The 18,190-nt window shown below is 45.4% G+C and overlaps 1 protein-coding gene across 1 annotated transcript; it reads left to right on the top strand.

Moving 5' to 3' along the window:
* The first annotated feature begins 15,613 nt into the window (after positions 1–15,613).
* On the top strand, positions 15,614–16,885 carry LOC119282762 (aspartic proteinase nepenthesin-1-like). Its single transcript, XM_037562872.1, has one exon. The coding sequence runs from the start codon at positions 15,614–15,616 to the stop codon at positions 16,883–16,885; it is 1,272 nt and encodes a 423-aa protein (XP_037418769.1).
* Positions 16,886–18,190: the final 1,305 nt, after the last annotated feature.

Below are 18,190 nucleotides of genomic sequence, written 5' to 3'. Positions count from 1 at the left end.
GCGCCACCGACCACGAGCGACCTGGAGAAGCTGACTGTGCGTGATCACTATAGTGGAAATGAGCCGATTCATACTGCAAGCGGTTCAGGTATGGCTATTGAACACATTGGTCATTCTGCTATTCACACCCTAGATCGTGATCTTCATTTGAATTATATTGTCCATGTACTCGAAGCCAACAAAAGTCTAATCTCTGCTAGTCATCTTGCGATTGATAATAACTCTTTTGTTTAAATTCATCCATATTCTTATTTTGTAAAGGAATAGGGAACAAGAAAGGTACTCCTTCAAGGAAAGAGTAGGAGAGGTCTCTATCGAGTTAGGCACACCGGATCCAATGTCAAGAAGCAAGTGCTAAGTGCTACCAAGCTATCCTTGGATAGGTGGCACTAACGTCTAGTGCATCTGTCTTCTGTTATTGTTAGCAAAGACATTAGTGAAAATAAACTCCCATGTGCTACATCCTTCCATAATGATTTTGTATGGGACGCCCGCCAGAAAGGCAAAAGTTACCAACTTCCTTATCCAGAGTCAATAAGTGATTCAAAATTTACTTCAGAACATGTGTTTTCTGATGTTTGGGGTCCTGCTTTTGTAATAGTAGGAAGAATAAAAAAATACTATCTGAGTTTCATAGATGACTTCAATAAATTCACATGGATCTATCTAATCAAACACAAGTCTGAGGTCTTCTAGAAATTTTTTGACTTTTAGAATCTTGTAGAACGACAATTTGACCGTACAATGCTTGCTCTTCAAACAGATTCGGGAGGGGAGTATGAAATATGAAACTCCCTTTTCACCAAGATAAGCATATCACATCAGGTCTCGTGCCCTCATGCTCACCAACAAAATGGTTCAGCAGAGAGAAAAATCGACATATTCTCAAAGTAGGCTTGTCCCTTCTTGCTCAAGTTTCCATGCCCCTTAAATTTTGGGATGAAGCTCTCATTGCTGCAACATACTTGATAAACCGAACTCCTAGCAAGGTTATGAACTTTGGGACACCCTTTGAACGGCTGTTTCATGAAAAACCAAACTACTCTATTCTTCGAATCTTTGGGTGTGCTTGCTGGCCCAATCTTCGACCCTACAATAAACACAAACACGCATTGCGGTCAAAGCAATGTGCTTTCCTTGGGTATAGCAACCTTCACAAAGGCTTCAAGTGCCTTACATCTTCACTGGCCGTATTTACATCTCTAGGGATGTTGCACTTGATGAAAATATTTTTCCTTTTTCTGTTCTCCACGGCAATGCCGGTGCTCGCCTACGTGCTGAAATAATTTTGTTATCTCTAGAGATATTAAATCCTACTTATCAATAGGCTGAATATCATGTTGATAATCATTTGTTTAATAGCTCTAACCCTGATGGAGATAGCGGTGAAAAAATCAGCTCTCCAAACCGTGATTTTTTGCAGCAACAACAAACTCCTGTGTATCCTGGCGGCGCGGGGCACAAGGAGGATATGCCTGTGGGCGCCGATCTAGCGGCATCTGGCACTATTGCGCCTGAGACTAACCAAAGCAGGAGTAACTTCAGCAGTAATATCGAGTCCAACTTAGCAAATTTGTGCCAGCGCTTTACCGAGTTCATTCTATCGTGGAACTCGGCAAACTTGTGTCTGATGTTCATTGCTTGGATCTGATCCAACGTCTCGTCTAACAGCAAGAGGTCAGCCAGATTCATCCTCTGAAGTCCTTGGGAGTTAACCTCCGGTATGCTTGCATAGGGGGATGCCTTCTGCCAAGGCTGACCGCTGAGATCAGATACGAGCTCAAAGCCATATCCGAGATAGAGGCCGACCCAAGGATCTTGGAGAAGGTCTGAAATTGAGGCTTCGGGATTGCTGGGCCCCTAAGGTAAAGCTGAGAACCCAGTAAAGATGAGATCACCCCGAACGTCGACAACGAACTCTAGGTTGCCGAACTAGATTTCCTACTCAAGAGCGAAACTGTCGATCTGGTCAAGGTGACCTGTTGGGTTGGCGTGTAGAACGACGCTGCCAAACATGAAGAGATAGCCAGGCACGAAGACATCCCCGGTCCGGATGACATCGACACTTACTAAGTGAGCCATCCATCATTTGACGATCCTACAGCAGAACTCTCAATGAAAGCACCAAAATGTCAGCGTCAAACCCGGCAGATCTCAGGTAGGGGGTCCCGAGGTGTGGATCCTAGATTGATGGGTAATAGGCAACGTAGAGACGGCATTTACCCAGGTTCGGGCCCTCTCGAGGAGGTAAAAACCTACGTCATGTTGATTGAATTGATGTGTTTGTATTCCAATTACAGGGTTGATCTACCACGATATCAGATGAACTAAACCCTAGGTGGTTATGGCGATAATGGTTCTCCCACGTACGGGATAAACCATGTGGTTTATATTGACACCAGGGGTACCTAGGGATACACATGGTTAGTCTGCATTAGGGGATAGACATGCTGGTTTTGCTACCAAACGTGGAGAATACGCCAAGTCTTTGGAGGTTTCCTTCCATCACGGGGTCGCTAGTCCGGCCTTCCTTCAATGAATCAAGAGCGGCCCACCAGTCCGGCCCATGAGAGATAGGGTGGCGGCCCGAGGACCCCTTAGTCCATGACACCCTCACCGGTCCACCCACATATGAAATTATCAAAGTAGCGAAAGCGAATATACTAAACATAATGGATGTAACTAGACGGTAATTCCCATGTGTCTTTGAGAATGCTTTGCTTATTATCAGATAACTCTCCGGTTTGTCCTCAATTACAAAAATGATTGGGTCACCTTACTGCACCTTTGTTACTAGTGCTACTTGTTACTTGTTAAGAATTTTCTTGCTACTAAACTATCTGCTACCTCTATTTTCAGTACTTGCAGAGGATGAGCGTGATGAAAAGATCTTTGATCAAGAGTTTGATTTTCATGGTGAAAATGTTGAGTTGAGTTGTGCACGCCCATTAACGTTTGCAAAGTTCACCTAACGTTTGCAAAGTTCACCCAGGTTCATACTGAAATGCGCGATTAAGCAACTCAATTTCGACTTCAAAATAATTAGATTGAGCATATGTGGACTCATATTGTCAACCAATAGATATACCAGCTCTTTTTCTATTAATGTACTTGTGACAATTAAAATTTATCTGTTTGTAAGCTATGAGATTTTTATTTTGTTGTGAACTATTTATTATTACGATGTAAGAACTATGTGATTTATTTTATTTCAACTATCTACAATATTCTCTTTTTAGTTGGATTTATATGCATGAAAGTCTAAACGGGTTGGCTAGTTGGGCACACTCGCTAGATTTGGGCAGATGCGGCCTGACGGCGCGTCTCCAACCATCCCAAACGGACAAATAGCGGACTAAATCTATTTCCATTTAGATCGGCATGTTGGAGGTGGCCTTTTGCATGAATGACTAGACTTACTATGATTTAAGGAACCATGCAAAGCGAGCGCACATTTCGATTTAAAATCCGGCAAAATGCCAAAGTAGAGTATTACAATTTCGTAATCTCACTTAATTAAAACAGTTCATATATATTTATGCCAGCCATGGTCTCTTAGTTGGCCACGTCGTGCTTATTGTCGTCCTACTTTCCGTAGGCAGAGACGGGGCAGGTCCTTCCCAGTCCGATGGGCGTCTTGAGTGTGATCTTTGAGTGGTCGTTCTTGTGGATGTACATGTCGCAGATGGTGACCCAGATGATGAGCTCCTTGCTCTTGACCCCCTGTGATGCGCTTCATCTTGCAGTCCTCGACGAAGGCCATCACCTCGGTGATGAGTGTTCTCACTGTTTCCATCTTTGCAATGGGAATGAACACTTCTTGGAACTCCGCAATATCTTCTTACACGTACTCTTTGGCTACTAGCCTTCGGTATCTTTCTTGATCTTAAATTCCCACTAGAGATCTATGGCTCTATGGTAGTCCGGAAGATTCACAAGCTCCCATGCATTGTTATCGCACATTGATCCCAACACCTCGTCCATTACCTAACGCCAACAGTCCTTCGTATTTGCGTCTTCAAAACACGCCGGTTCCTCGGCACTTACTAGACATTGCCGCCCACTCCTTTTCATCTTATCCGGGTCAATTGTCCGAAGAGAACTCTCTGAATACACGTAATTGACTCTTCCAGGAACCAGTAACATGTAAGCACACTACAAGAAATCGGTTATTCCATGACAGATTTCTGATGACGTTCCCAGAAACCATTGTAATCTATGACAGATTTACCTGCTTCATCATGCAATCTGTCATGGGTTAGCGAGATAGGAGTTCATATGATGGACCGTCATGGATACCGTCACGAGTTGACCAAGTGTACACCTAACAGACCATCATGGATGGCTCATGCTGATGTGTCATGCGTGTCCAACCCACACATGTGTCGGGCTTACTTTTTTTTTTAAATTTGTTCGAACCGTGGTGGACCGCCTTATGTGCTGCGTCGTTTGGACATTGCTTCAAGCTGACGTGTCATGCATTAAGATATTTGATTAGGAAAATGGACTGCTCCTGTTGTTGCGTCGTGTTGACGCTGCTTCTTTTTTTAGTAAAAAAACGGAGTTTTTTTTTTGAGACAAGCTCCGAAGCTCTTTATTCCGACGTCACAATGTTTACAGGGACGAAAGAAAGGCCTCCCGGCTGTCCCAACCAAACATGCCGGCCAGCCGGAAGGGATAATGCGTGCTTCGCGAGCTTGTGAGCCTCGATATTCGAGCTCCTAAATTCGTGAGAAATATTACAAACTTGGAAAGATAATGTATGCTCTATTATTTCATGTATGATTGCTCCATACTCTGTCGGATTCTTCTATTGGATATCTTGTACCACCACCTTTGCATCGGAGGCCACCTGGATGTTTGTCACTTTCAAGTCCTTAGCTAGAGCTAGAGCCTCCCTGATCGCCATGCATTCGAGAGTCGCCGGTTCTGAAATCCCTCTAAAGACCACAGCCGAAGCTCCCAAGAAATTTCCGTCTGAATCTCTAGAAATCGCTGCTACAGCTCCATGTCCTCTTCCTCTCCCCACTGCAGCATCAACATTAAACTTTGCTAGCCCGACAGATGGAGCGATCCAACCTGATCGTCTTGGAGCAGGTCTTGCAATCTGCCTCGATTTGATGGACTGCAGTGCGTTGAGTTCATTCACGTAAGAATGTACAAAAGCTTGGACTGAAGACGGGCTTTGATAGATATGCTCGTATATTGCCTTGCGACGTGCTCCCCATAGTGCCCAAAGAGTTACCACAAAGTTTGTAAACTCATCATGAGATAGCGCCTCTTGCATGGAGAAAAGCCACTTCTTCGGATCCGGTTCCTCGTTGCTGTTCAGCACATCAATGATGCGTTTAGAAGACAGCGCCCATGTGCTTCGAGAAACAGTGCATTTTAACAGCGCATGCCTCCACGTGTCTTCGGCCCCGCACAGGCAACATGCGACCGAGTTCGCCATGTTACGATGATGCAAAAGTGCAGCCGTCGGAGTGGTCCGCCTAGCAAATCTCCACAGGAAGATCTTAAGTTTCGAAGGTACCTTGATTCCCCAAAGCTTTGTCCAACCATCGCCATAAGTGTTTGTGTGAGAAGATCCATCTTGCTCATATAACCAAGCTTCACGACTCAATTTTCTCTGCTGAATCATCCTATAGGCCGTTCTCACCGAGAATATCCCCCGCCGATCTTCACTCCATGCCCAAAAATCTTCAATGTGTCTGGTGCAAAGAGGGATCTGCAATATTGCCTCCGCATCTATCGGTATAAAGGTTGACCAAACTAGCTGCTCATTCCATGAGGATGTGGCATGGTTGATTAGTTCTGACACTTTCCGCGGCGGTTGTTGAACAAGAGATGTGATCGGTCTCTTCATGAGTGAACTAGGTATCCAATTGTCAAGCCATATGTCAGTCGTTTCAGTAAAAAAAACGGAGTGATGCTGCTTTGTCCCGACTGTTGGGCCGCTGTAAGTACATTTTTCATTTTATAAAGATATAATAAAGAAGAATAAAAAACTGTATGGTTTTCTCTATTTAAAAAGTGAAGACGGCAAGAGGGGATCGAACAAGGGACCACATGCTTAAACGGCAAGAGGGCAATGTCTATGTTACTGGTTTGTGCCTTTCTAAGTTCTAACATAAACCGAACAAAATATTTTAGTTCAAAAGAAGAGGTTGAACGTGGATTTGAGCCACGTAGCACTAACCTCTACATTCCAACGAGCCAGGTTTTCCCCTAAACAAAAAGACGAGCCAAGCTTTTTAGTTTTTTAGTTATTTTCACATGTAGGCAACAATATGTTTTTTCTTGTGAAAAGACAACAGTAGTTATGTAGTTTACTACACAGCATCAATGTATAGAAAACATTTGTGAAATCTTCTAAAAAATCCATGCCAATTTTATGAATTAATAATATTATTCCATGCCCAAATATAGGAATTTTCTATGATAGTATGATATTATTATCATTTTTCCAATAGGTTGCAAATAGAAGTTTCAGTTATCCCTAAGTATATTTTGACAATTTTATCTATTTCATATGAACTAAGATAAAACATAATTCCTTAAGAAATGGAAATGTTTTAAACTATATTTGAGTTACATATACATCAAATTAGCATTGACTCCAATAAGCACACATAAATTCATTTAAACTATAGAAAATATTAAATCATCTCTAAAATTATTGAAACTCTTCTAGAACAAAATATATGTATTATAGTACATGTAACAATTCTATAGGTGTACGCCACATGTTTTAATTTAAAAACAAAACCGCAACTGAATGGAACTAGAACCTGAGACATGAATTTTAAGCGGTTAGCTCATTCCCACATGGCAACTATTTTTTCGTGATATGAATGGGACTTTTTTTTCATTAGTAAAGTATATAAAGCCACACTTTTAAGGCCGGGGCCGAACCACCTGTAGCTTTGAACAATCATATTTGTGTGAAAGAGTGTTCCTTACGATTAACAAAAATTTCCAACTTACATTTTAAAACAGTTACTTTTTTTAAATGAGAACATTTTTTTTAAAATGTTAATATTTTTTTAAAATGTTAACATTTTTTAAAATGTTCAACATTGTTTTTGTTTTTGAAAAAATGTCCAACATGTAGTTTTATTGTTTTTTAATTCCAAAAAATGGAAACGAAATCCAAAAAACATGAAAATTGGCATGGTGTCATTATATGCCCCTTGTAGGGCGTGATATAAAATTGAGAATGTTTCACAAAATTTATGAGAAATCGAACCATCTCCGAAAAGACACATGGTTTGGAGAGAAAATTGGTCTAGTTTAAACGCGGAAGGGACCGATGCTTCATATGTTGGTATTCAAAAAACTTATACACTCAAGATACATCATTGAATGATCCATCTCAATATTTAGCACCTTTCTGAGTCCGTTTGCTATATTTAAGCCACTAAATGCATTGCTAGATATTTAATGGATGAGGTAAATACACTCGAAGTCACAGAACATGCACGCAATAGACAGTTTGGTGCACAAACTTGTAAAATACATGTTTCTTTTCATGTAACTTGTCGTCTTGTTCATATACGGTTCTTCCTACCATATTTTGCACTACATTTTCTCTTATCTAGATTTTAAATTTATATATATTGAATTTCAACTAAAAATGAGTTGATTTGTTTGAAAGAATTAATATTCATTCATTGTGAACTTTATATATGAACAATCGGTATAATTAGGCCTTACATGTATTCAAATAATTAGGACATGGGGCCGCCGATCCTGGACCCCAAACATGGAGTTTTTTGGTTTTTTAATTTTGAGCAATGTAAAATAACTCTAAAAGCATGAAAATTGGCATGGTGTCCTCATATGATCCCTATAGGGCATGGCAAAAATTTAAGAAAGTTTTGCAAAAGCTATGATGTACATGGCTTAGAAACTGAACCATCTCCGAGGAAGACACGTGATTTTGAGAGATAATGGGTCTAGTTTGAAGGCGCAACGACCCGTGCTTCATCTGTTGGCATTGGAATTTTTTCAACACGCAAGATACACGATTACACGATACATGTCAGAATTTGGCATCTTTCTGAGTCTGTTTGTCATATTTAAGCCATTAGGTGCATTTCTAGACATTTAATGGATATAACAAATTTGAACTGCAGGTGGTTAAAAGCTTGACAAATTTTGATTGAAAAATCATATTTGTCTTCTTGAGTCTATGTTTAGGCCTTATGAAAGAAAAGGATAGGAATTCCAAATATAAGGGCGCCAAGCCTTGATCCCGAACAAGGAGTTTTTTAGTTTTTTAATTCTGAAAAATGAAAATGAACTCTGTAAATATGAAAATTTGCATGATGTCATCATATGATCCCTCTATGGTGTGGACATTTTTTGAGTAAGTTTTGCAAAATTTATGGCGTACATTGCATAGAAATTGAATCATCTCTCAAGAACAAACATGGTCTTGAGAGAGAACGGGTCTGGTTTGAAGGCAAAGCCACCGATGCTTCATATGATAGATTTGCAAGTTGTTGAAAGGATGGCAAAATTGGGTTGAAGAATATATTTTGTGCTCTTGAGTCCATTTAGTCCTTATACAAGAAAATGAAATGAATTGTAAACATGAGGGTGACTCAACCAAGCAACCAATGCCACCACCATGCTTTCATGATGATCCATCGAAGAATAACGTCCAAGGTACCGGCTCTACATAATTAATGCTAGGCTTATGATGCTGGGTGACGAAATCGGCTATTACTTGCCCTTTGACTGCTTTAGCCGATTCGTACCTCAAGTCAAATTCTGATAACACGAGAATCCACTTTCCCACTCTCCCATTCAGTATTTGCATCGATAACATGTGCTTGATCACATCAGCCTTGGAAACAACCGTACACTCAGCCGATAATAAGTAATGCCGCAACTTGGTGCAAGAGAAATATAGGCATAAACATAACTTTTCGGTAGGAGAATATATCGTTTCTGGATCTAGAAGTCTCCTACTCAGCTAGAAAACCACTCGCTCCTTTCCTTCAAACTCTTGCATTAAGGCCGATCCAATTGATTTGTCATCGGCCGATACGTATAACTTAAAAGGCTTACCCTGCCGAGGAGGAACCAGCACGGGTGGACGCTTCATATATTCTTTTATCACCTCAAACGACTTCTGTTGTACGTCACCCCATCTAAATTCTTGATCATTTTTTAACTTTAACAAGGGAGAAAACGGTAGAACCCTTTCCGACAAATTTGAAATAAACCTTCTGATAAAATTAATCTTGCCAAGCAAAGATTGTAACTCCGTCTTAGTAGTCGGGCGGCACTGCTTCGTCAATTGGCTTCACAATCATGGCCAAAAAGCTAAGCACCGGGCAACAACGTGTAAAACAGAATTTTGGGCAAAAACGTATATCGGTAACCCGACGTTGCCCGTGTACATGAAAACTGGGCGAAAACATGGTCCGTGCTAGTGATTTTGGCCAAAAAGCTAAGCGCCGGGCAACAACGTGTAAAACAAACATTCAGGCAAAAACGTGTATCAGTAACCCAACGTTGCCCGTGTACATGAAAACTGGGCAAAAACATGGTCCGCGCTAGTGATTATTGCCAAAAAACTAAGCGCCGGGCAACAATCGTGTAAAATGGACTTTCGGGCAAAGACGTGTATCGGTAACCCGATATTGCCCATGTACACCCGACATTGCTCGTGTACATGAAAACTGGGCAAAAACATGGTCCAATCCCACAATTGATCCTGGCTGTCCATCCCACAATTGACGGGCGACCGCGGTCCAAGTGGGCTGACGTCCCCCTTGTCATAGATGGCAGGGATCATCCTGCCCACCTTCCGGAAGACGTGGGTCTGCCGCCCACTCTCCTGTCGCCAACCATAACAACATCCGAGTCAGCAAGATGATGTACGACCCGGGAAGCCGCATCAACCTCTTGTCCTTGCGGGCCTTTGAGCAAATGCAGATCCCTCGTAGCCAATTGTCTCCATTCATGGGTTTCTGCAGTGTTAGCGGGACTGAAATGGAACCCCTTGTGAAAGTGGCGCTCCCTTTCACGTTTGGGGGCCCTGATAACTTCCGGACGGAGGCCCTTGTATTCGATGCCGCCGATACACCACTACCTTACAATGGTTTGCTAGGTAGGCCTACTATCGGAAAGTTTGCCTCCCTGTACCATGGGTTGTACAACATTGTCAAGATTTCGGGACCCAATGGAGTCATCACTCTGCATGGCGATCTGAAGGATGTCATATGTTGTTTGCAACTAGAAGCTAAGAAGGCAGCGGCGGCAAGAGGCACGGTGGCGGCATCGACGCCGAGTGCTGTGGTGGCACCCACAGCAACTGGCTCATCCTCCCCCACTAGGCCCAGTGCTATTGGGGAGGAATCCGAGAAGTGCAAAACGGGTCTGTCTGGCAAGAAGCACTTCAAATTGTGCAGCAAGCGCGATGGGGAGGCCGCCCCACCTACAACTAAAAAAGTAAAAGCTAGCCATCTCGCCCCGGCAGCTGAGACCAAACAAGTGCCTATCTCGAAGGATGGCAGCCACACCGTCTCCATCGGTGTTGGCCTCTCTGACAAATAGGAAAGTGCGCTCATCGCCTTTCTCCGGAAGAATATCAGCCACTTCGCGTGGGAGCCTTCTGATCTCCCCGGGGTCCCGAGAGAGGTGATTGAGCACAAACTTGCGAAAAAATCGGGCGCCAAGCCCGTCAAGCAAAAGGTTTGACGACAGGCACAAGACCGGTAGGAGTTCATCGCCGGGGAAATTGCAAAGTTGATAAAGGCTGGTTTTATCTGAGAAGTATGGCATCCGACTTGGCTTGCCAACCCTATAGTGGTGCCTAAGGCTAATGGGAAAAAGAGACTCTGTATTAACTATGGCGATGTCACTGATGTTTGTACAAAAGATCCATTCCCCCTTCCTCGTATTGATAAAATTGTAGATTCGACTGCCGAGTGCGACCGGTTATCATTCCTGGATGCGTATACCGGGTATAATCAGATTAAGATGGATGTAGAAGATGAAGAGAAGGCAACATTCATCGCCCCTTGCAGTACATATTGTTATACCTGCATCCTTTTGGGTTGAAGAATATCGGATCCACCTTCCAGAGGGCTATTCAGATTGGCTTTGGCTCCCAATTGCACTGCAACGTTGAAGCGTATATGGATGATATAGTTGTGAAGACCAAGATCTTCAACACGCTCATCGAAGATTTGCGGGAAACTTTCGACAACCTCAATAAGATACAGTTGAAGCTCAATCCCGAAAAATGCGTGTTCGGGGTGCCTTCCAGTAAGCTCCTTGGGTTCTTGGTATCCCATAGGGGTATCGAGGTAAACCCGGATAAGATTCAGGAGATCAAGCAGAAGCAGGCCCCTAAGTGCATAAAGGACGTCCAACGTCTGAACGGATGCATCACTGCCCTCGGGAGATTTATCTCTCGGTTGGCGGAAAAAGCACTCCTATTTTTCAAGATCTTGAAGAAGACTGGTTCCATGGAATGGACGCTGGAAGCAGAAGGTGCCCTCCAAAGTCTAAAAAAATATCTTGCCTCCCCGCCAATCCTTGTCGCGCCTCAGCCACGCGAACCCTTATAGTTGTACATCGCTGCAACGACTCAAGTGGTGTGCGGGGCCTTGGTGGTTGAGCGGGAGCAAGAAGAAGTACCAGAAGCAGGTCTACCGGAGACAACCGCAGCCGCTGAAGCCTGAGAACCAAAGGCCCCCGGCAAGAGGTTAGTGCAGCGGTCTGTGTATTTCATCAGCACTATTTTGCGGGATGTGTTCGGGAATGTTGCATGGAAAACAAAAAAAATTCTACGCACACGCAAGATCTATCAATGGAGATGCATAGCTACTAGAGGGGGAGTGTGTCTATGTACCCTCGTAGACCGTAAGCGGAAGCGTTAGAATAATGCAGTTGATGTCGTCAAACAACTTCACGATCCAACCGACCAAGCACTAAGCGTACGGCACCTCCGCGTTCACCACACGTTCAGCTTGGTGACGTCCTCGACTTCTTGATCCAGCAAGACGGCGAGGTAGTGGGGGTCGCCGGCGGAAGGGATGGAGTGGTGACGTAGGAGGTGGTCGTTCGCTGCAGGTCGGGGGTCGAGGGATTGTGGGGAATTGTTCGAGCTCAGCGGTGGGAGATTCAGTGGGAGGGACGCGACGGGACGGAGGCTAGGGTTCACCCAATCGGATGCCCTCTTCGCCTTACACGCAGCCCCTCCACCCACAAAGAGCCACACAAGGGCATACACATCGAATGGCGAAAATGCCCTCGATGGTCACCCAAATCTATAGGCGGTGGCACACCCTTCCTACAGACAAGGGCAAGCACCGATGCACCACCCTCCGCAGTCACCGGCGGCTAGAGCCCACCCTGGCCAGGCCCCGTATGTCACTGTAATACACAAAGGCAGCAAGAGTGTAAAAACGAGGCACTATTTATTGCTAGTCACATCAGACTCGATCCAACGGTCAGGATCATTTCGTCTGAAGATTCAAGGGCTGGGATATGTTTGGACACACAATCCGGCGGTCCACATTGCAAGTGCCCTGAGAAGGCTCGATACTTGCCTGGACTCGGACAATGGGATACTCATTCTGATGGACTATATATATGCCAGCCAAATATCTAGCTAAACCATGAGATATCCATGTACATTGTCATACGTATATCACTACACACCTAGCAGGATGCAATTCATTAATGTTTTATATTGTTTCATCTTTCTCTTCACATGACGAATGCATGCACGCACACCATGTGTGGCTCTCACTCGAAACGGCTGCACTGTTGTGTGCGTTTGAACCTCGCCAAATTAACCATGCATTTACATTGGAGTTTGTGATGTAATCAAAAGAGGCCCCGGTGCAGTGGTGGCCATGCTTTGTCTTTGTGTGATTTTTTTTCTAAATCTTATTTTTATTCTTAGATGCTCTTAACATTTTCGATACATAGGGAGTATGAGTACCCCGTCGACATAATGATCCAAGGCTTGTTGCATGCACATGCAGAACGTGCATGGACGCTTTGCTGTAGCGTGAGCGTGATCGGCGTCGTCCTGCAGGCTGCAGCTTCCGCCTCCAGGAGCCGTTGACTCGCAACATTCCAGCAGTTGGCCGCGAGCGACGAGAGCAAGCATCCATCGTGTTGTGACTTGTGACAAGGGAAAAGTCGACGTCGGCATCAAGGTGTGCGGCTGTACCCGCGGCCGGCAGTGGTAGTCGGGATTTCACAACTGGGATTCAGACTTTCAGAGACGAAGGCTGCCTTGCTGCTTTGAGATCCGTACTGCCAGGTGTCACTCAAAGAGTGGGTCTCCAGATTAGAAGTATACGACCCACTCCGGTGACTCGCACACGACCATCGCCATCAGCGCCGCCCAGACGGCCGTCATGACGAGCGCGGTGAGTGCGATCATCCAGGTGCGCCACCGGTCCTAATCCACCGGGATGGCATGCTTCGATGATTGTGGCGATGGCGCAACGCGTGCTTTGGCAGCCACGACGATGCCACGAGGGCAGCCTGGCTACTTCGACAATGTTGTGACGACATCTTTTGAGGTCGTGGTGTGCTCTGATGGTTGCAGTGATGCTATAGCATCAACATGTCAGTTTCAATGATGTTGCAATGATGTGCTTCAACGGACGTAATAGGTGCTTCCACAGCCATGGCGGTGCTACGACAGCAACTCGGCTGCTTTGATGATGTTGCTACTGTGTGCTTCAATAACCTTGCCGATGTTGAGATGAACCGCGAAAGTGGTGTCCTTCGGGCGGTCATGGCAATGCTGCGACGCCGTGCTTTGACGACTGTGTCGATGCTGCGGCAGCGTGCTTTGGCGTCCACGGTGATTCCGCGATGGCAGCCTGACTGCTTCGACAATGTCGCGATGACATGCTTTGAGGTCGTGGTGCGCTTTGACGGTTGCGGCGATGCTATAGCGGCAAGATATTTGTTTCAGTGATGTTGCGATGATGTGCTTTGACGGCCGTGACAGGTGGTTTAGCAGCCGTGGCGATGCTATGACGACAACCCAGCTGCTTCGATGATGTTACCTGGCGATGCTACGACGGCAACCCAGCTGCTTCAGTGATGTTGTGACGGTGTGCTTTGACAGCCGTGTCGATGTTGTGATAAACCGCGATGACGGCGTGCTTCGATGACCGCGGCGAGGCTCCGACGAATGCCCAACTTCTTCGAGGATGCCGCGGCGATGTGCTTCGCAGTCGTGGCAGTGCTGCCACGTTGGCACCGCTGTTTCGACGATGCTACGACGGCAGCCTGGCTGCTCCATTGATGCTGCGATGGTATATATGCTTGGACTACAACGACGGCGGCCGAGGAGTCAAAGATGCTACTCTAAGCATAGCTATATCGAAGCAATCATGACTCCATAAGCTTTCTAGTACCAAATCCAACAAACACCCACAATGAACGTCAAAAGAGACTCTTTTGTGCTAGTGAACTTTAATAGTAATAAATAGTTTGGAGACCCATAGGATGTTTCAGGATTTTCGTAGATAATAGATTTGTATTTGTGTCTTAATTTTTCTATGTGTTGTTAAATTAATCATTACATGCAAGAACACAGACAGCACGATAGAGAACGGCGTTTCGGTGCCCGGGTGCATCTGCACCCGGTCAAAAACAATTCGTAAAAAATTCAGAAAAATTCAAAAAATTCTAAAAGAAAAAAAATTGGGTGGTAGACAATTTGATGCGTGAGGTACGCTCCAATTTTCAAAACATTTGGACTTCTGTGCAGCTCTCAGCAAAAAAGACAAATCAGACCAGAACAGTATATGAACAGTACACATTTTTACAGACCTCCGATTTGTTTTTTTTGCTGAGAGCTGCACAGAAGTCCAAATGTTTTGAAAATTGGAGCGTACCTCATGCATCAAATTGTCCACCACCCAATTTTTTTTTGAATTTTTCTATTTTTATTTTGATTTTTTTCGTGGGCGTAAGTGCAGATGAGCTCGGGCTCAGATTCAAATTTTCCGTCATAATGTTCTCTCAGGAGGTTTACCGCGTCAAATAATTGTGTAGCAACCCTTGAGAACAAATGATAAAAACAGACACTAGGATTTCGCGACAAAACGAAACTACTCTAGGGACGACTCTGCATGCACGATATTTGGACGATGGCTTTCTTGAACAGTGCAGATTTGTTAAACTAAACTATCCAACGGATGTTGTTGCCATCGTCCACGAATCGTGCACAAAGGTATCGTCTGTGTAGCACTGCTCGGCGACAAAATCCAAGCTTCTTGTAAAGGTTGACACTTGGAGAGATGAGCGATGTAACGACACCTGCTAGCTATCTGTATCTATAATGGTAGTATTTTCGAAAATGGTAGTACTACTGTCCTATTTGTATGCTGCCATAAGGAAGTCTGCCCATATCCCAAGAATGGTTCAGGCCTGCACCCTAGATTTGATTATACTACTAGCTAGTGTATATTAAATTATGAATATACTACGTCAATCCTCTGTCAGTTTGTTTGTTTCCACATGTTATCCAGATGAATATATATGGAGGCCATAGGTTACCAATTAAGCTATAACATGGTGAGGAGCTTGCATCAAACCAACAAGGGAAACAATGGAAATAAGGCTGGTGCTTATCGTTGCGTTGTGCTCGAGTGCTGCTACCATAGTTACGTGTAGTAGCACAGGGCTACACATGGAGCTCATCCATGTTGATGGCAAGGGGAACTACACAGTGGCGGAGCGCGTGCAGCGCGCCATGGCCAGCAGCCGGCGGCGCTTGACGTCCTTTGTCGACGTGAGCGCACCCATCCACTGGAACACCAGCCAGTACATTGCCGAGTACCTGATCGGCAACCCACCGCAGCGCGTCGAGGCCCTCATCGACACCGGTAGCGACCTCATCTGGACGCAGTGCTCCACCTGCAGCCTCAAAGGATCCTGCGTCATGCAGGGCCTGCCCTACTATAACACGTCCAAGTCGGACAGCTTCCACCCCGTGCCATGCAATGACACCTTGTGCCTAGCCAACCGGGCGCACTCGTGCCACCGGGATGGCAGCTGCGCTTTCGGGGCCTTCTACGGCGTTGGCGACGCTAGAGGGTCTATCGGCACGGAGGTCTTCGCCTTTGAACATGGCTCAGTGACGCTCACGTTCGGCTGCGTCGACACGCTGAAGTTCACTCCGGGGTCCCTTGACGGGTCGTCGGGCCTCATAGGGCTTGGCCGTGGCCCCTTGTCGCTCGTCTCCCAGATAGGTGCCAGCAAGTTCTCTTACTGCCACACCCCCTACCTCCGCAGCAACGCCACTCCCGGTGCCAGGAGCCACCTTTTCGTCGGTGCCTCGGCGAGCCTTAGCGCCGACAGCCCTGTGATGTCCATGTCTTTCGTGCAAGGCCCTAAAAAGTACCCATTCTACTATGTCCCACTCATCGGGATAAGCGTTGGACAAACAAGGCTTTCCATCCCACCGATGGTGTTCGATCTGAAACCAAACGGCACCGGCGGCGGTGTCTTTGTCGACTCCGGTAACCCCACTTCGGTTCTGGTCGATGGGGCGTATAGGCCTCTGAGAGAGGAGCTCCGGAGGCAGCTAAACGGGAGCCTCCTGCCGCCACCAGCCGGCAGTGGGATCGACCTGTGTGTGGCAGTGGCGCAGGAAAAGGCTGTGCCGTCCATGGTGTTCCACTTCAGTGGCGGAGCGAACATGGTGCTGCCGCCAGAGAATTATTGGGTGCCGCTGGATGATTCCATGTCATGCATGGTGATGCATGAATCCAGCAGCGTGAGCATCATCGGCAACTTCCAGTTGCAGAACATGCACTTGCTGTACGACCTTACTAAGGAGGAGCTCTCTTTCCAAACTGCCGACTGCAGCTCACTTTGATCACGCCCACGTTAATTGTACGCATGCATAAATATGATTGCGAATCGAGATTCTTTGGTAAGTATTTGTGCCATGTGCATTGAAAGGGATACATTTAATTCAACACATGCATATGTCACTACTAGAATCTGGTTTTGTGCCGAGTTCCGGAACTTTAACGAGTTCATTCTATCGTGGAGGTTGGCAAACTTGTGTCTGCTGACTTTGATTCAAAATTGAACTCCGTAGCTAGTGATACGCAACTTGGCAGACTTAATAGTTCTCATATTTCCAATGAAAGAGGACTCGACAAACTAACTAAACTTGGCTGAATCTTATGTTCACCCAGTTCCTAATAGAAACAACTCGGCAAATCTGGCAGGTGGGCCCTGTTGTCGAGTGTCAATTCGATCAATACTTATGGAAGTTTTTGGGTCATTAGTTGATTGAGAACTGCTATTGATATTGATGCTTCGATGAATATATCTCAGTCGATGACCTATCCATCGTCTATCTAACTGGTTGATTGCCTTGTGTTTGTGGGCTGCTTGTGCTTGTAGACCGAGATCAATGGAGTGCATGAAAAGGAAGGGAGCGGAGGAATGTTCTAGGATCAGTCGTGCACATTTTCAGAATTAATGGAACCACGACTGTTAAGTTGTGTGAGCCAAATTCTATTACCGTGTTGGACTAAACGTAGTACAACCGGTATGGATGTTGCGTTGTGTTAAACGATAGGCTCGTAAACATGTATAGGGTGTAATGTGGCGTGTTGTCACGACTATGTATGTGTGCGTGTAATCTACATACTGCAGGTTGTTAGGCTAGAGCTTATCTTATCTATGTATAGCTTGGAGTAGGGGAAAAGCCTATCAATAACATGTGCCCTCTGTAATCTTTCTGTGCTATATAAAAACTACGTCCCTGCAGAACTGCATACACTTCATTTTCTCATATGGTAATTAGAGCTTTCCTCAAAATTATCCATGGCGATGTCTTCAAGTTCCTTCCCCTCATCTCCATTTGTTCATGCCACCACCGAGAAGCTCACCAAGGGCAATCAAGCCCTGTGGCAGGCGACGTTGCTCTCCGCCATCCGGCGAGCTCAGATGGATACCTCGACGTCAACCAGCCGCCGCCATAGAGGGAAATCGACATGACCTCGTCTGATGGCAAGTCCACGACGAAGGCGGCAAACCCTGTCCTCCGAGCCTAGCATGCGCGAGATCAACAAGTCTTCTCCTATCTTCTGACGACGCTTCCTTGTGAGATGGCCATCCAGGTTGCATCTTGCCACACCTCGGCAGAGCTTTAGAACATGTTGGA

This window comes from Triticum dicoccoides, chromosome 3B (assembly GCF_002162155.2).
Source record: "Triticum dicoccoides isolate Atlit2015 ecotype Zavitan chromosome 3B, WEW_v2.0, whole genome shotgun sequence".
In the NCBI taxonomy this organism is placed as follows: domain Eukaryota; kingdom Viridiplantae; phylum Streptophyta; class Magnoliopsida; order Poales; family Poaceae; genus Triticum; species Triticum dicoccoides.
The sequence above is the reverse complement of the archived record's forward strand: the minus strand, read 5'-3'. Positions and strand labels throughout refer to the sequence as shown.